The 19,515-nt window shown below is 37.9% G+C and overlaps 1 protein-coding gene across 2 annotated transcripts in view; it reads left to right on the top strand.

Annotated features, from left to right (window-relative positions):
• LOC110951382 (1-phosphatidylinositol 4,5-bisphosphate phosphodiesterase beta-1) overlaps positions 1–19,515 on the top strand; it is a 187,684-nt gene that overhangs the window by 144,361 nt on the left and 23,808 nt on the right. For both annotated transcript variants that reach the window (XM_051960678.1, XM_051960677.1), the window contains exons 16-32: positions 274–344; positions 572–668; positions 2,707–2,791; positions 4,438–4,562; positions 4,662–4,816; positions 4,905–5,069; positions 5,410–5,509; positions 6,556–6,660; positions 6,745–6,860; positions 10,165–10,303; positions 11,659–11,712; positions 13,058–13,277; positions 14,700–14,868; positions 16,767–16,843; positions 16,944–17,033; positions 17,158–17,215; positions 18,748–18,834. In XM_051960678.1, coding sequence (XP_051816638.1) covers positions 274–344; positions 572–668; positions 2,707–2,791; positions 4,438–4,562; positions 4,662–4,816; positions 4,905–5,069; positions 5,410–5,509; positions 6,556–6,660; positions 6,745–6,860; positions 10,165–10,303; positions 11,659–11,712; positions 13,058–13,277; positions 14,700–14,868; positions 16,767–16,843; positions 16,944–17,033; positions 17,158–17,215; positions 18,748–18,834 — 1,913 coding nt within the window. The remainder of the gene's footprint in view (positions 1–273; positions 345–571; positions 669–2,706; positions 2,792–4,437; positions 4,563–4,661; positions 4,817–4,904; positions 5,070–5,409; positions 5,510–6,555; positions 6,661–6,744; positions 6,861–10,164; positions 10,304–11,658; positions 11,713–13,057; positions 13,278–14,699; positions 14,869–16,766; positions 16,844–16,943; positions 17,034–17,157; positions 17,216–18,747; positions 18,835–19,515) is intronic.

Raw genomic sequence — 19,515 nt, forward strand, 5'->3', positions numbered from 1 at the left:
GCGGATCGCTCATTATGTCGGTGCAGAGGCTGGGGCAGCGCAGCCAAAACAATATTCAAATTAATTTCCTCACACCAGCAACTCCAGGAGCTGGGACCCGTCGGTTTAGCCTTGTTAGTGTCGCTGCTTTTTAAATGAAATGATCGCAGATAAAGACTGTTTAAAGGCTATCAGCTCTCAAACCAGCCGCCCTGACATTTGCATCGAGTCTGCGGAAATGCCAATAAAATTTAAGCATGCTTAACTTATCTGTTGTATTTATCTGTGCTTTAGGTGAGGTGGAGGCTGAAAGTGAGGATGAAGATGACGACGATGATGATTGTAAAAAGGGCTCAATGGATGAGGTTTGTATCTGGCAGCCATTACTTCAATCATTAGCATATTTTGTAAGTAAAATCTGCTTATAATTCATGTGTCTTCCAAAGTCTCACTGAATAATGAGACCTTTGAGGCTATTTTTGGGCATGTAAAGCTCAGAAATCCTTCTTATTAGTGTTAAAGATGATATTTTGTCAGATCATTGTGTTGCTTTGCATTTAGACATTTCTTTTCTATGTGTTTTAATGTGCAGGGCACAGCAGGCAGTGAAGCGTTTGCCACAGAGGAAATGTCCAACCTGGTCATCTACATCCAACCTGTCAAGTTTAACAGCTTTGAAGCTTCCAAAAGTAAGAACAGTAAACGTATATATACACCTTTATGTATAAAAAGTAAAATATGTAGATATTTAACACAATAAAAAAAATTCCCACACCATTTTATGGATTTTCTGCCTGTTTGGCATTAGAGCTGCAATGATTAATCTAACTAGTATATCATTGAGTAATTATTTTTGATAAGCATTTATTTAGTTTGAGTAGTTTATAAAGAAAAACAATCAACATTGTCTGTTTCCAGCTTATGAAATGTGAAAATTTTAGGTTTCTTTCAGCCTTTATGACAGTAAATTGAATATATTTTTGTTGTGAACAAAACATATTTGTGGAAACACTGGTCAACCATTTTCTGACAATTTATGAAGGCAAAAGCTTTTAACAGAAAAACTGCAAAGCGTAAATGCATTTATGAAACTTAATTTGAAAGGCAACGGCGTCTAGTTTTTGAAAATGTCCTTCCTTAAAATCTGGCTAAAACACAACTTAAACTACATCAGTTCAAACATCCCTCAAAAAGTGATTTTTTTTGTCCTTGTCTATAATATTTTATGTCCGAATAACTAACCCAGAGATGCTTTATGCCAAAATTATGTAAACCACCAACGTACATCTATATTTCTAAAAGTTGCAAACTGACTCCTACACTCTAAATTACCAGAAAAAATGTGCCTGATGAAAGTTTAGCCCTGGCATGTCATAAATAATATGTTTTTTTTGCAAGTTAGACAGTGTGCAGGAGTGTGAAACTTTTGGATACGCTCAGCTCTCTCCTAAACATCATTTTCTCATTAACCCTTTAAGCTTCAGTCAATTCCAGCCGTTTTCAGTACAAAAAATCGCTAATATTCTATTTTTAAATAAAAAAAATTACGAAAAATACGGGGAATATTGGACGCGCATCGGGAGGTGCATTTCCTTGAAAACGACCGATTCGGGGATTTTATACCGACTTCAGGACATGTTTTGGACAAAATAGTTTACTGGCTTGTGTCATCTGATGTAAAAGGTTGGATTATGGCCGTTTTTTGTGGAATCTTTTTTTTTGTGTGTAATAATAAACCCGGAAATGTGAGTCGCGCTGTGTGCTTTGAAGCCGTGTGTAGAGAACGGATGGATGAATATTTGTTTTTGTCGGACAAATGTGTTTTTCTCACCCGCTGTGGTAATCGCATCTGAAAGTGGTTTATACCGGCGGATTCATGAGAATCTAAGCTTTCCATCGGTGTATAGTGTTTGTATAATCGCGTTTGCACCCGTCGGACATTCTTGAAATTCCTACGCAAATTAGTAGGTGTACCGCCGGCGGTACACTGAAGCCTGATGCTCAAGAGTTCCTTTATCTTCAACCGCACTTGTATAAAATTCTAGACCAAGGACTTTCTGTATAGTGAATTGTGGAGAATCTTGACAAAAGTTGAACCATTTCTATTCATATAAAACAGAACAAGCTCCCTTTGCTGACATTGCACAGCTGTACAGCAAAATTTTAGTGCAAAATCTGTTGGTGGTGCAAAAAGAATAGAAACAAACTCACATGCAGAGTAAATTAACTGGCAGAGGCATAAATATCTATGTGAAATGCTGCCAACCTCGTGGCTGTTCAAGAGGCTTTTATGCTAGTTTTAGCCACGGCTAAACATTTTCAGAAACTAGGTAACCTTTCAAATCTAGCCTCATACATGCATTTTTGCCTTCACATTCTTTTGTTAAAAAGTTTAGCATTTTCCAAATATGAAAATTCCTTAAAATGGGGTGAATGTTAAGGTTAAACCATTCACCTTAAAAAAAAAAAAAGAACATCCCTGCAGATGTTAGCTTTTGGTGTAGGTCATCTTAAAACATTTTCTTACAAAATGAACTACATGTATTACAAAAATGCTGTATTCACTGATACCTAAAGGAAGAAAATAACTTTCGATAACTCTATGAAACAGCTGGAAAAATGTCTACCTATACATCAAGATAGACAAGGTCCCATGATTTATTTTTCGTTCTGTATCATAGCCATTAGTTTGTTCTGAATGACTGATAATTATCTCTTTTTCCACAGAGATGAGTCGCAGCTACCAGATGTCGTCCTTCGTAGAGACCAAAGCTTTGGAACAACTGACCAAATCCCCTGTAGAGTTTGTGGAGTATCCTTCTGGTTTTTGCTGAAGCTGTGCTTTGTTCTACTAAAAACATCTCTTAGTGTCTGATTCTAAATTAGGTTTATGTATGTCGAGTTTTTGCTCTTGCAGTCTCACTTTAAGATGATGATAAATACAGTAGAATGCTGTTCTTTGGTCTGATTTTAATCACTTTGGTAGCTAATCTTGTTCACTTATAATGATATAAATATAATATGCAGATCACTGTGTGTAATTTAAAGTGGCTAATTCATATTTTGAATTAAGAACACAGGTTGTACGAGTCTCAGTTGTGTTTTATGGTTGTTGTACTCCTCCTGGCGTGCATAACTTTAAAGTAATTTCTTTCCTCTATATCTAACATACAGAAACAGCAACATTTGCATAACGTGGCTGCAGGCTGTTGGAGTCTAATGAATGACTAAAGCTACAAATATTCACTCTGGAACATGAATGAAGCAAAGTGTCTGCTCTCCCACTAGACACACTCATACAGACACATTATCATATTCACACAACTTCTGTTGTAGCAGCCTGTCTGAGGTTACACCACTAAATCTCTTGCTGTTATTTGTATGTATATCGCGTTCAAAATGTAGTCAGCACTTTAGTTCACACTTACCTCTGATTGTGACGATTTCTCCTCTATTTTAAGGAAGGCTGTCATCGTCTCTTGCTGTTATTGCAGAGCCTTGCAGAACACTGTAAGATTTTCACTGCCCACACTGTATTTGCATGTGACAAATAAAAATCTTGAATCTTCTTTAGCTAATTTCTGGGTGAAGCATTATTTCACACAATATGCTCTTTCATTTAACTTGCAAAACTCGAGTAACCCATTAATTAGCATTAGCGACAGTCCAGTACACTTAGAATACACTTACTTATACACTCCCTGGCCAAAAAAAATATTTTCTAATATTTTGTGGGACTGCCTTTAGCTTGGAGTATGGCACTCATTCGCAGCATTTATTTCTGGCCAGAGAGGCATTAACCTTTCACCAAGATCTTATATTGATGATGGGAGAGTCGGGCCGCTGTGCAAAGTCTTCTCCAGATCATCCCAAAGATTCTCAGTGGGGCTGAACATAATGCTGCTGAACCAGACCAACCCCAGATCATAACCCTAACCCCCACAGGCTGGTAGACACCAGCCATGATGAGTTCATCACTTCATCCATCTCTCTTCTTACCCTGATGCCCCCTCCACTTTTGGAACGGGGTAAATCTGGACTCATCAGACCACATGACCGATCCCATTTGTTCCTCAAAGATGATGGTTCACCACTATCCTTCCAGGTTTTAATGATGCGTTGGATAGTTCTGTACCTATAGTAGTTTCAGATATCTCCTTGATTGTTTTCTTTGCTTGATGCAGGCCAATAATTTGACCCTTCTGAGACAGATTAGCATCCTCTTCATGACCACAGGATTTGTCTTCCAACGTGGTTGTTAAAGAAATGAGAAACTCCTCAGCTAGGCTTAAAGTAAGGCTTATCAAGTGAACTTCTTCATATCTTAATACCAATAGTTTATAACAACGCCCAAACACAATAAAAGTGGACTTTCACCACACAGGGACCTTTTTGTACCCCTCATGGGTCCTACATAGTACAGATCATGCAGACTTTTCCTTAACCGGCTGTGTTCAGGTACAACAAGCTGCAGCTGAGCAGGATTTACCCTAAAGGCACTCGAGTAGATTCATCCAACTACAACCCTCAGCTCTTCTGGAACGCCGGCTGTCAGCTGGTGGCTCTTAACTTCCAGACTATCGGTGAGGGAAGGCTGCAAAATAATTCATTCATTTGTATGTTTGATTTCTCTGTTATTACTCACATATACACTTTATCGTCTCTCTGTCCTCCCTCTTCAGACTTGTCGATGCAGCTGAATCTGGGCATGTACGAGTACAACGGGAAATGTGGCTACAGACTGAAACCGGAGTTTATGAGACGGCCGGATAAGCACTTTGATCCTTTCACTGAGAGCACAGTCGACGGGATAGTAGCCAACACACTGTCCGTCAAGGTGTGTGTATTTGTGTTGGACTTTCGGTGCCTGTGCAGCTCTGTCAGTGTGCGTTTGGTGACATTTTTTCCACCCTCCTTCCTTCCAGATCATCTCAGGCCAGTTCCTGTCAGATAAGAAAGTCGGTACATACGTGGAGATCGACATGTTCGGCTTACCTGTGGACACCAAGAGGAAAGCGTTCAAGACAAAGACGTCTCAGGGTAATGCCATCAACCCCGTCTGGGAGGAGGAGGCCATTGTTTTTAAGAAGGTAAGACAGTCCGAACATGTCAAATCTTCGCCAAAAAAAGGTGTGACTCCAGTTTTTATTCGGCTTAAATACATCACGGTGCTTGTGGATATAAATACAGGCATCTAGTTGTAATGTCCAAAAGTTATAAAGCCGAAAACAAAACTGTGACTTAATAAGGAATTTCAGTGTAGTTTCATTTTGTAGCCACAGGTAAATGTAGTAACACAAAAGCGCAATTTTATGCATTTGAAATTAAGCATCGACACGGATCTGTCACAACATTGTTTAGTCTGAACGGTCTGTTTAATAATTATTTGCAGAATGCATTTTTTTTACCTTTTTATATGGTTATTCTCAGGTTGTTCTGCCCACGCTTGCTTCACTGAGGATAGCAGTGTTTGAAGAAGGAGGGAAGTTTATCGGCCACCGCATCATTCCTGTGTCAGCCATCCGTCCAGGTACCAAAGTCTTTTACTATTCATCATCATTTTAAACTTTAGTTCTCGCCTGACCTGGTTTTGTAAGACAAATTATATAAAACAGGGCTTTTCCTGGATAGGGGAATTTTTTGCACCCTTGCGTAGATATTTTAGCCAGTGCCTAAGGTAACTAACCAGCACCAAAATGATTTTAAAAAAAAAGGGAATAACAGCATTTTTAATCAGTTTTGGTTAACTGGGGCTTCATTTACTCAACCATAATAGACATTTTTGCTTGTGTAATTTCCAGAGAGCTTATTGCTTTTGCTGTATGAGGCTCATAGTCATCCCCTAAAGGCCTATTCTGAACCAGGAAAAGCCCTGTAAAACCAAACCTACACCCCGTCAAAAGTTTTAGGACACTTTCACATTCAAATAAAGTTGAACCTGTCCTACAACTTTTGACAGGGGGTGTATCTACCAAATTTGGTACACATATGCAGCACATCAGGCTGAACAAAAAAGTCAGTGACAGCCACATTCTAAACCGAACAGGAAGTGAGCTATTTGGCTTTGAATGTCAGATTTTGCCCATTTTTCTTTTTTTTCTAGAGCAAACTCCTCCTAGGGGGAAACTCCAATTCACCTCAAATTCGGCCAGTAACATACAGGAGGCCTTAATGATCCAAAGTTATTAAAATCTTTTTCCAAAGTCAAAGGGCGTGTCCGTGGTGGCCTCTGGAATTTTGATCCTTCACCATGAAATTTCAAATGCTGTGTAGATGTCCTGAACATGCTCCAGTCTGCCTGAAACTTTACATGTATGATCAGAGTCCTGCCCTGATCACATCCATATGATGAAATACACCCCCTGTCAAAAGTTTTAGGACAGGTTCTACTTTATTTGAATGAGACAATGTCCTAAAACTTTTGACAGGGGGTGTGTGTTGGTCTGTGCGACTATAAGACTGACCAAAACCATTACATGAAAGATTTTTGTACATTTTTGCATAAGCTGTGATTGTATTTAGCTGTTTGGATTACTTACTGTAAATCTGAGCTTATTTGCGACTCCAACCCTGCAGGCTATCACTACATCAGTCTAAGGAATGAGAAGAACCAGTCGCTGACGCTACCTGCTCTGTTTGTGTACGTTGAAGTGAAAGATTACGTCCCAGACACATTTGCAGGTGAGTTGGACGAACATATTAATGACACATAAAGAAATGTTTCACGTTGAGTGTTACAGAACCGTCTCTGTTCCTGTTCCTCAGATGTCATCGAAGCCTTATCCAATCCCATCCGTTACGTCAACCTGATGGAGCAGAGAGCCAATCAGCTGGCTGCTCTCACCCTGGAGGAGGGAGGAGAGGAGGAGGGGGACAAAGAGGTGAGAGATTGTTTCTATCATGCATGAAGGACATACACACGTGGACAAAATTGTTGGTACCCCTCAGTTAAAGAAGGAAAAACCCACAATTCTCACTGAAATCACTTGAAACTCACAAAAGTAACAATAAATAAAAATTTATTGAAAATTAAATAATCAAAGACAGCCATTACTTTTGAATTGTTGATTAACATAATTATTTAAAAAAACAAACTAATGAAACAGGCCTGGACAAAAATGATGGTACCTCTATAAAAGATTGAAAACTATTTGACCAGAGTGACATGATTAACTCAGGTGTGCCATTTAATTGACATCACAGGTGTTTCCAAACTCATAATCAGTCAGTCTGCCTATTTAAAGGGAGACAAGTAGTCACCCTGCTGTTTGGTGAAAAGGTGTGTACCACACTGAACATGGACAACAGAAAGCGAAGGAGAGAATTGTCCCAGGACATCCGAAAAAAAATGATAGACAAACATCTTAAAGGTAAAGGCTATAAGACCATCTCTAAACAGCTTGAAGTTCCTGTGACAACAGTGGCTCATATTATTCAGAAGTTCAAGACCCACGGGACAGTAGCCAACCTCCCTGGACGTGGCCGCAAGAGGAAAATTGATGACAAATTGAAGAGACGGATCGTTGGAATTGTATCCAAAGAGCCCAGAGCAACCTCCAAAGAAATTAAAGGTGAACTCCAAGGCCAAGGTACATCAGTGTCAGATCGCACCATTCGTCGTTGTTTGAGCCAAAGTGGACTTCATGGGAGACGACCAAGGAGGACACCACTGCTGAAAAAAAGTCATAAAAAAGCGAGACTGGAATTTGCAAAAATGCATGTTGACAAGCCACAAAGCTTCTGGGAGAATGTCCTTTGGACAGATGAGACCAAACTGGAGCTTTTTGGTAAGGCACATCAACTCTATGTTCATAGACTCAAAAACCAAGCATACGAAGAAAAGAACACTGTCCCTACGGTGAAACATGGAGGAGGCTCAGTAATGTTTTGGGGCTGCTTTGCTGCATCTGGCACAGGGTGTCTTGAAAGTGTGCAAGGTACGATGAAATCTGAAGACTATCAAGGCATTCTGGAGAGAAATGTGCTGCCTAGTGTCAGAAAGCTTGGTCTCAGTCGCAGGTCATGGGTCTTCCAACAGGACAACGATCCAAAACACACAGCCAAAAACACCCAAGAATGGCTGAGAGAAAAGCGTTGGACTATTCTAAAGTGGCCTTCTATGAGCCCAGATCTGAATCCCATTCAACATATGTGGAAGGAGCTGAAACATGCCATTTGGAGAAGACACCAATCAAACCTGAGACAACTGGAGCTGTTTGCTCATGAGGAGTGGGCCAAAATACCTGTTGACAGCTGCAGAATGCTCATTGACAAATACAGAAATCGTTTAATTGCAGTGATTGCCTCAAAAGGTTGTGCAACAAAATATTAAGTTATGGGTACCATCATTTTTGTCCAGCCCTATTTCATTAGTTTGTTTTTTTTAAATAATTATGTTGATCAACAATTCAAAAGTGATGGCTGATTTTGATTATTTAATTTTCAATAAATTTTTATTTATTGTTACTTTTGTGAGTTTCAAGTGATTTCAGTGAGAATTGTGGGTTTTTCCTTCTTTAACTGAGGGGTACCAACAATTTTGTCCACGTGTGTAGAAGTGTGACAAGCTTAGAGTCTGCCAGTGATCAGTTGTTGACTGAGACGATTTCTCTTCTCATTATGAGAGAAAATCTGGTTTAGAAATCAAAACATGTAGTTGGAAGAATGTAAAGATGCAGAGAGCAGAGCACGCTTTCTTCAGAGAACAACTCTATTATGATCCATTTCAAGAGATTTTTGATATCAATACTTCAGCAATCTGAACCTAAAGCAGTTTTTGTGTGTTTTTAGCTCCTGTCACATTTTTCACTGCAATATAAAGTTCTGCACTTCTGTGGAAACAGCCAGAACTCAGAAATGCGAGAAATGAAAAATGAGTGAGAAATTATTTTTTCTTATTTAAATACAGAAAGAAAAGAATTACAAAATTGTCGTTTTACAGTCAAACATAGTAAAAAGACAAATTAGTATTTGTAGAAGTTTTGGTATTTCATATTGACATTGTTTACAGTTTTGGACTGTTTTTTTAGTGTAAATATTTTTTTTTTCTGTGACTTTACTAGTTATTGTCAGCAAAAAAATGTGTAATTTTCTAAATTAAACAATTTAAAAGGACAAATTAACATTTCTAACAGAGATGTGTGATGTGGACATCATTTAAACATAATTATTTTCTGTAATTTAACAGGGCAAATCTGTAAAATATCACTAAATTGAAGAATTTACATTTAAAGTCTTCTAAAAAGTTTTTATTCTTCACATCTAACAATATCTGAAGTATTTCTCATTTAAAAAAAGCTCGTATTAGTCACTGATGCACTGTAGGAAATAATTATATGTTCTTAAGCTGGAGTTGACAGCGACCTTTAACTTTAAGACAGGCCTCAGTTTGAACAGAAATGCCAAACAGCTCAGAGAATTTTAACAAGTCACTGCTGCTTTAGAGGATGTGACCTTTTTTGTTCCATCTGAGGAGAAATTTCATTGTTAGCGTGTCACAATAATGGGCCATCAGCACTACAACAAAAGCAGGAGGAAGGATTTTACCAGAAACTGTTAACTTGTATTCTTGATGAATAGTTTCAGTTGTTTTTTATTGAACTTGACAAGCCGCTGAGGATAAATGAAGGTGCACAAATGGACGACATCTGAGGAGGGATGTGACAAAAGTCTCTAAGACTGAAGTGAGGATGAATTTCGGGTTATCTGGGGTTACTGGTGAAGGGGACTGGAAGGGAAAGGGCTGCTCCTGAGGGGCTTTGTTCATCTGCTTTGCCAACTGATATGATTCCCCATGGGGACGAGCCTGCTTCATCCTGCGACCATGGCAACGGCAACCAAAAGAGGCAGTGGGGGGAGATAAATGTGGAAGGAGCAGGGAGAGAAAAGGAAAAAGATCTGGCTGGCATGAATAGAACAGAGATTATTGAAAATCACATTAACCTTTCAGAGATAAGAGTGTGTAGTCCGAGATTCGGGCGAGCCAACGGGAAATTAAGAATCTGCACAGGAAGCCATGCTGAGGCTGGGTTACCAAAGTTACGTCTACAGACTGACCTGCAGCACTCGGGTACAACAAGTGAGCTCTGGAAAGAGCAAGAAAGAAAATATTTGATTTTTAGTTGAAAAACTTCTACTCTGTCATTTGGGAGCAGAAAACGTCTGATGTCCATGTTGAATTGACAGGTGGAGGCAGGCAGTGATGCTCCCTCAGAGTCTAAGGTGGACCAGAGGGCAGCGCTGCCTTCAGAGAACGGACTGAGCCACACACCCATCATCACCCCGAAGCCTCCCTCACTGGTCGGACACCAGCCTCAGTCTGCAGGTACTGGAACACCTCACCGGCCTGCAGCTCAGCACACATGGAGCAGCTCAAAACTCATACAAGCACTGCAAATTCTTTCCTAATTACATTGCAGCATCACAGTCATTTAAGTCAACACTTTACTTGAAATATAACATTGAACTGGTCGTATTGTCTTACTGTAAAGTCTTAATATTATGTCCTTTCTATTAGCTGCTATCAGACTGTTTAATGGGCTGCTATAATGCACGAGTACAAGTGTTTAATTATATACATTTGTTTATATATTTATTATGCAGATGCTTATTTATATACATTTGTTTATTTTTTATTATACAGATGTTTATTTGTATACATTTGTTACACATACAGTGGTGGACAAAAATCATATTTGGCACAATCTCAAGTATTATCATGAAATATTTGTGGCAAAATATTTTTGTTTCAAAAGGTGTTTCTGCATTGGACAGACACAAACAAATACATATTATATTTTTTTATTTATTGTTTACAAGAAAAACTAACAAAACTAAATTCTACAAATTTTTTTTTATTTTTATGGAATCAATCAATTTTAAGTTTTTTATGGCTTTTTTGCATTTGTTTAGTATTATAAAACAAATAGTTTGTTTTAAGATGAAACACTGCAGCCAAAGACATTGTTTTTTCATATTTTTTTTTTAACTTTTTGGCTTCTTATTTTCCATAACATGTCTTCTTTCTGACTAACATAAAGAAATAGTTTTTATTTTGCTTTGTCTAAAGGACATTTATGCAAATTATGGCATATGTAATAACCTTATACACTATTTGAATATGTAAACATGAAATTTTAAAAACTTGAAATACAAAAACTAACTTTTTTTAATGCAAATAATCGACTGGAGACGTTTCGTGGTTATGTCTCTATGCCCCATTCCCCTGTATTGTCTCCCTAACACAACATTGACCTGATTTAAACTTTAGAATTGCATTCTGACTGTATTACATAAATATACACCTTTATTCTTAGTTGGGTGTTACTTTTTTAATGTCACAATAACTAGATGAGAGAAATTACTGTCGGAATCCAGATTATTTGAATTATCTCCTTTAAAAAAAAAAATACGATTCTAAACATGAAAACATGATACTAAAAATAAATGTTATGTTTTAATGAACAGTTTAAGTAATAGGTTGTGAATGAAAAAACGCAAGTAAAAATATTTATCTGCATCTAAGATTGTACTTGCAGAAAAAAGAAAATACTCAGTCAGCAATTTTATTTATATTCTTTTCTGTGTATTATCGAAAGAAAGCATTGTTTTGTTGGATATTCGAGTCAGAAGCGTTTCAAAGCTGACTGATAACCTGTGAACTTTGTTTTTGGGCAACAGGTTCATTGAAACCATCAGTGAAGACTGAAGACATCATTCAGAGTGTCCTCACTGGTGAGATGATGTCCTGACTGCATCTGTCTGCTGATTTTATTAATTATATTCTGCCCCTTATTTCAAATCACTTGAACATTTATTTGACCTTTTGACTCCCAGACTGATGGATTTTGGTGTTCATGTATTTTAAACAGTGTTTTTGTTTTGTTTTGTCCCGTTTGTTCACATATTGATTATTCAGGTTTATCACACAGTTTGTGAGAAAAAGGGAATTTTTAGACATTTCCAGGTCTGGATATAGTAAATTGTTGATATTTCCAGTTTTTCGATGCTTTTCTGGCTTTTAAAACATACATTTCTGAATTTCTAAATTGGTCATACAAGCCGGTAGCCTCGCCGCGTTAGACCCAGGTCTGAAGACACAAGGGTCTGGGAACTCTCGACAGGGAGGGGGGCGGGCTAAAAGGTTGTCTTTCAAATCACTCTGCAGCAATTGGGTAGGTATACAACCAATCAGCGCAACGAATAGGCTCCTAGAGCGCCGGAAATCATATCCCGTCTGCATAAGTCCAAATACGTCTTTCTTCTCAATGAAACACTTCAGTGCCGTCATTTGTTTATCTTTCAAGTTGAATTTTAGCTTCAAATCTTTAAGGGCTGTGGCCAAAGGCGAGTCGAAAGATAACTGTTTATTGTGCGCAGCCATCTTCTTGTCTATCCTTGTTTCTATGGTTGTTTCCGGTTGTTTCTGTCAGAATCGTCGTCGCGCCTCTGTCGTCACTTAGTTACGGCCGCCTTCTGACTCTACACTTCATGGTGATTCGTCCGGCCAGTTTTAGGAGCATCCAACCTCAAGGTTTACCGAGGGTAACTAGACCCACCCTGGCAGAGAATTAAATTCGTTGCCGTGGGTTGTCTAGCGCGGCTAGGCTAACAAGCCGGATGCTTTTCATGACATTTGGATCAGGCAGCTAGTGACCATTATGTAAGAAATATGTCGACTAAACCCACGATCTGCCATCACCTCTGCACAACAGCTCTGCAACAAGTTCCTGCAACCAGATTAGTCTTAAAGAACGTAAATGTGCAAAACATCACAAATAATCACATTACTGAGTGATGCAGTGATGTAGCTTTCAGAAAAGTTACATCTTTACAGTGTAAGCAAACCTTTATGGCTGCATTTTTCATCACTTCCAAGGACATTTTCAGTTTATGACCTTCAAAGAGACAAGAAAATACGTGGAGAACAATAATATAGTCGTATTTGTGCAACAGATGGATTGGTGCAGCTTGTTGTGAGAAGACAAAAAAAGTTTTTCATTATTGAGACGGAACTTCAGCACTTTCTTTCGTTCATTTTGTCGTCTTCTCTCCATGGTCCTCTGCTCTTTGTCCTCAGAACTGGAGGCTCAGACGGTGGAGGAGCTGAAGCAGCAGAAGGGCTTCGTCCGAGAGCAGAGGAAGCAGTACAAGGAGATGAAGGAGCTGGTTCGGAAACACCACCGCAAGACCAGCGAGCTCATCAAAGAGCACACGGCTCGAGTGTCCGAGCTGCAGAACCAGCATCAGCGGCGGCGCTCAGCCCTGCAGAAGAGCCACAAACGAGATGGTAAGAAAAGGTAGGTAGCCGAGCGCTTCTAATGTCTTTCTTCTTGAAGTCGTCCCTCTTCTGCTCCGTTCTGTCTTCAAAAGGAATCCAGAAGAAGCAAGAAAAGTTACTTTACTGGCTCTAATGTAGACAAGGTGTCTGTTTCCAGCAGCATGATGTAAGAAAAGATCAGGTTTTGAAATCTATCATTCAGAATCAAAGAGCGAGTGTCTTTTTAACAAGTTTTTATCAGAACAGAGTGCAGCATTATCTCCGTAGATCTTAGAGACTCACTAATAGTTTCATTTGGCTGCAGAGAATCTTTGTTCTCTTCAGCATATTTTTGTCACGTTTACCTGCAAACTCTAAAGTCTGTTTGTATTTCAGTTGTTTTAAAAAGCAGCTTCTTTGGGGATAATTGGAATTATTGTTGGAAGAAAATGTATATAAAATCTGACACAGAAATCAAGAGAAAGTGTGAAAACCACTGAAAGAAAATACGACTCCACATCCTGATTCAGATCCTTCTGTCATCCATCTGCAGAAGAACACAGAACATAACGCACCATAAACCACATTTTTAATCTACTGTGTAATATACGCTGCATATTGTATTGCTTTCTGTTCTTCAGATAGGCTAAGTGATGCACAGAATATAAATGAGACTTGCTGTGGCCCTGAGGAGTGTCCGTCACACACTGAAGAGTCAGTTTTCAGCACAAAGCAAAGATTACAGTCAGTGTTGGACCTCAGAGGGGCTTCTTGTAAGAAAGACGGCAGATTTCTAAGAAGTTACAGCGTGACGAGTTTGGGAACATCCTTCAAACACTAACATCGCTGTTTTTTTTTACACGAGACATGGAGAAAGTTCTCTGCACATGAGGGCATTCATGTGACAATTTTAATGAAAGTCACTAATGCTGTAATGAGTTAGGCCACTGACATTATTTTATTCTTTCATTCAATCTTTATTTACACTTTGGATATCACTGAAGAGCAGCTTTTTTGTTCAGTGATGTTCTGTCTGATTGCAGCAAGGAGAAAAGAAATAAAACTAAGCAGCAAAAAGATATTTTAACAAAGAATAGATGGTGCCACAGTTTGTTAAAATTGGTCAAAATTCCCTCTTTAGGCAAGATTTTCTGTAACATACTTAGAATGTAATTTAAAATATACAATAAATCCTAAAACTTGTAAACAAGATAACTATTGAAGAGATAAATTAAATCATTAAAATGCAAAAATAGAATTCCGTAATATTGCAAGAAGAGATTGGGAGGTTTAAAATCAAACTTCTGTTCATTTTAATCAGGCGCTGCATTTTGTTCAAGGAGTCTTTGCAAGTTCAGAACGTAAACTTCTTTAAAAATTTTAAGCACAAATCTTGCCGTCAGTTAAGCAACTATGATCATTTGTGGATGTTCTGTTTATGTGTGCGGCTGGTTGTTTGCAGTCGGTCCGAACACTCGCTGTCGAATCTGGACCAGGACCTCTGTGAACTGGACCAGGAGTGTAACCAGAGACTAGCGGAGCTGAAGGAGCAGCAGCAGCAGCAGCTCCTCACGCTGCGACAGGAGCAGTACTACAGCGAGAAGTACCAGAAACGGGAACACATAAAGCAGGTACTCTGTCCCAAAATGCACTTTTATAAATGTGGGGCTGGAGAGAGAAATAATAAGCAAACTGATGGTCAGAGAAATGTACAGGTGGGTGACAGATTAAAGGAAGAAGTAACATCAGCTGTAGATGGAACCAGTGTCAAACTATGAGAGAGCATCCACATCAGTATAAAATATATGTGCTTATAGTTTTGCATTTTTGTGAGGTGTTTATGCACTGAACAACTGCTACAGCATCTCTTTTCTTTATTACTGGCACTAGGGTCACATCCTGCATTCAGATTTTAAGTCACCTGAGAAAGAGTTGCTCTTCTTTTTTCTCAACTTCAGTTTCCGGCACATACGTTTATTGACATATTTCCTTTAGATCTAAATGCATAAATCACTTCAGCCCCTGTTCCTGTTGAAGCCAGCCGAGCAGTCTTTGTGACTGAAGCTCCTGCCCTCTGTGCCCCACCAATGAACCCTCATTCAAAGTTGCTTGGCTGATTTCCACTTACCGTCTTAACGTAAAATGAGAATCAGCTGTTGGATATCAACAGCAAACAACATATTTCTGTTACTACATCACCAGTGCTGGAACAGAATGTTAGCTTTATGTTCTATTGATATTTTATTGTTTATATTTTTACAGCCTTTACAGACTTGGTGTTTTTTTGGATTACACTGCACATCAACACAAGAAGGATATTTCACCATGCAGAATGTATCTTTCAACAGCTTGTTTACTGTTTTTGAGCCATGTTACATTTATTTTACTGTTCAAATATGTTTTAATTTCCTCTCAATCGCTCTGAAATTCATTACATTTTTGTCATGTGACAATTGGACACAGCTGAGTCAGACATGACTTCTTTGTTGCTCTAAATCGCACAGAATTTTTTTTTCTTTTTTAAGGTGAAAACTGTTATTTTGGGCAATTTAGCAAAGTGGAATGAAGTAACTGAGATAACATGTTGTGATTTTAGACTTAAATTTGATTATTTTTCCGGGACGGAACCACATTTTACACTCAGAATCTCTTTGAAAGTTGACAATCTGACAGTTTTTTTGTGTTTTTGACAGTTTTTGGTCCAGATAAATGGTGCCAGTTCTGCAGTTTTTTGAGGACTTGGAGTTCAGAGGGTTAAACAGTTTCTCAAAGCTAATAAAACCCCTCAGTGCTCCCTAATATAAACAAGTACATAATGTATTTAGCACTGAGATAAACATATCTCACGCTGACTTGCCCCGACTTGGACTGAATGCTGACAGTCTCCTGCTGTTCTATGGCTCAGAAAAGCTCAGCACACACTAACTGTATCTACCAAACATTAATGAACTCTGCCATAAACTGCAGGTCACCCCCTGTAGAGCGTTATAGACGTCATTCTGCTGCTGTGCTCATGTTCTGCTGTATAATGAGGGAAAACAAATGTTCTGCTTCACTACATCTGCACAGCTGAGGTGTCAGGAACGTTCATTCAAGCGAAGGATAAAGAGTGTGTTGTTTACCTGAACTCAAAGTTTAATTATGATCGGAAACACAACAAACGCAGCTTAAGTTAAATAGTTTCAAACATTAAGAAAATGAATTAAGCCCGAAGCATTCAACAAAATTAGATTCAAGTTGTATAACGGCAGCTACAGTCAAAATAACACAGGGGTCAATATATAATTCCCACACTTTTTGTATCATAGTTGACATTTTTGCTGTTTTCAGGCCTAAAATCAACATGGCCGCCTATAACCAAACAGCACATGGCATTTTAACAGAAAGATTCTTTTAAATGTTATATATACAATTAAGTGAAATTGAAATTGAAGTTATTTATTAATATATTGTAGTAAACCTGTTGACATGCCATAAATGCACACTTGATTCATTCTGATGTGTTTCTTGCTTCTTTGATTCTCTCCAGCTGGTTGAGAAGTTGACCAGCATAGCAGAGGAGTGTCAGAGTGCTCAGCTCAAAAAGCTCAGAGACATCTGTGAGAAGTAAGACGCCGCACACCATGTAACATGCAGTAAAGCACACGGATTAACATTCGAGTTAAATTTTCTGTCTCACTGTTTTTCTCTGTCTCTCCTTCGACAGAGAGAAGAAGGATCTGAAGAAGAAAATGGACAAGAAACGACAGGAAAAGATAAATGAAGCCAAATCTAAAGACAAGAATGTAACAGAAGAGTAAGAGGATTATTATTGATGTTTCCTTGAGTTGGATGTTGTACCAGTATGACCACTAGGTGTCACTAAATACTAGGGATTTAACTGGCTGCTGCTTTGACTGATGGTAAAATTCTCCCCACAGAGAGAAGTTAGAGATCAACAGGTCGTTTGTCAATGAGGTGGTTCAGTACATTAAACGGGTAAGAACAAGTCTGGATGTAAACGTTTATTTACTATAGTAATATACATGAGCTACATTCTCAGAGTATTTCCCATTAATGCTTCCACTCTGCTGCATTTTCAGACAGTTTTAATTCCTTTTAACCTGCAGATTTCTCTCAGTGTTTATTATAACAAGCTTTTAAAAATAGAACACATAGTTAAGACAACGGTGGTTTCCCACAATTTCACATAACAATTAAGTATTGGCATTCTCAAAGGAACAATAATTATTGCTAGATCTTTGCTAAACTTTCTCGGAAGGTTTTAGAACCAAAACAGTCCAACTAGTATTTTTTTTTTCCAGTGATAGAAAGTATGGAAGTAACTCCAATAATGTTCTTAAGTACAGTTTTGACATACGTCAATTTTATGCTACTTAAAGCTTTCATTCCACTGCATTTATCTGCCAGCTTTAGTTACATGTAGATAAAGATAATATTACAAGCTTTAAAATGACCAATAAAGATGAAACCAGCAGTTTCTGACCTTTCTGACTTCTTGAAATGGCTGAAAAGCAGTCATGAAAAGTATATATTTACATATATTCAGTACTGTGGTTCAGTACAATTTTGACTTCTTTTAACTGGAGTATTTCTATTATTTGATACTTACTACTAAAATATTGCACTTTATACTCCACTATGATTATCTGACACTTACTTTTTAAATGACGCTTTTACACAGAATGCAACGCAACAAGCCTAAAAATAACTTTTAAAGCAATAAATAAATCATAGATCAGTAGTTTCCAACCTTCCAACCCAGTTGTGGAGGGTGAATAAGAACATTTACTGAAGACTTGTACTGCAATTTTAACATGCATTTACATTTTCATGAACGTCACACTTTCATTTAACTCTACCATATTTATGTGACAGGTTTACTTACTTATAAGATGAAGATTTTACACAATAGATAATAAAACAAGCTTTAAATATCATGTTGTTCAACAGAAAGCCAGTTTTTGTTCTAAATTCTGTGTAGTCAGAGTCATGTCAGATATCTACTGAACTGCTGAATAGTGATTTTCTCCTCTAAACTTCTCACATAGTTTCATTTCATTAAATGCTCAAATTATGCTCAAATATCTCAGCAAAAATAAAATTTACAGAAAAGCTGTAAACACATTTGTGGATCAGAACTTTTTCTTCTCTTTTCTCCCATTGATCATGCTGGTGGCCCACTTATTTATCTGCTGTTCCTGAATATTAAACTAGACATGAAGTAGTTCAAACCTGCAGCAGCTCCAACAGTAACCTGCTGCTGACACACTGATGCTTCACTGTTAATAATCTAGTGATGGTACATAGAATAGTAATAGATCAGACAGGTGGAGCAAACCACAAGTACTTAACTACAGTTTGCTGTTGTGTATTTTTGCTAAAGTCAGATTTTTCACACAAGACTTTACTTGTAATGCAGTAATTTTACATGTTAATGTTTTTTTTTTTATTTAAATCAAGGATCTAAATACTTCTACATGTAAATAGTTTATGTTCTGTGTGTTTAGTTGGAAGATGCTCAGAGTAAAAGGCAGGAGAGGTTACTGGAGAAGCACAAGGACATCCGCCAGCAAATCCTGGATGAAAGGCCAAAGGTGAGACTTTTATTAAAGACATTTTTATTTAATAAATTAAATCTTCCCTTTGGATGCACATGGGTCAATATAGAATTGCAGGACTTTTTGCATTATAGTTGATATTTTTGCTGTTTTCAGGCCTAAAATCAGCATGGCTGCCTATAACCAAACACCACATGGCATTTTTAGAGAAAGATTCTTCTAAATGAGTAAAACTGAAATTCATAATGAGCACAAAAGACATTATTTTTTTTCGCTTTTAATAAAATGCATACAAGATGTATCCCATGGACTTCAAAAGTCCCTCAATTATATATTGACCCACACACTTATTTTTTTAATGAAATATCTCCTGCTGTGTTGCATGACGTGATCAATCATCAGGGGCTCGGCAAGCAGACTTTTCACAAAAATGATCACCTTGTAAGTGTTATAGTCTTGAAAAACCTCATTTGTAACTTGTAGTAAGTCTCATCTGTAACTGGTCTATCTACAAGTGGCAGTCTAGCTGCAAGATTTTAAAAACACAAGACATATTTATACTTTATTGAGCAGTGTAATAGTGAGAATAACAGTAAATGTCATTTATAGAGTATTTTCCAAAATCCAAGTTGCAGCAAAATTAAACAGACAAGCCATAAAATGTTATTTAAAGAAATAAAAGGCGCCACAAAGGACTATATAACCTCAAGTGACACC

The sequence above is a fragment of the Acanthochromis polyacanthus genome, chromosome 16, assembly GCF_021347895.1.
Source record: "Acanthochromis polyacanthus isolate Apoly-LR-REF ecotype Palm Island chromosome 16, KAUST_Apoly_ChrSc, whole genome shotgun sequence".
Lineage (NCBI taxonomy): Eukaryota > Metazoa > Chordata > Actinopteri > Pomacentridae > Acanthochromis > Acanthochromis polyacanthus.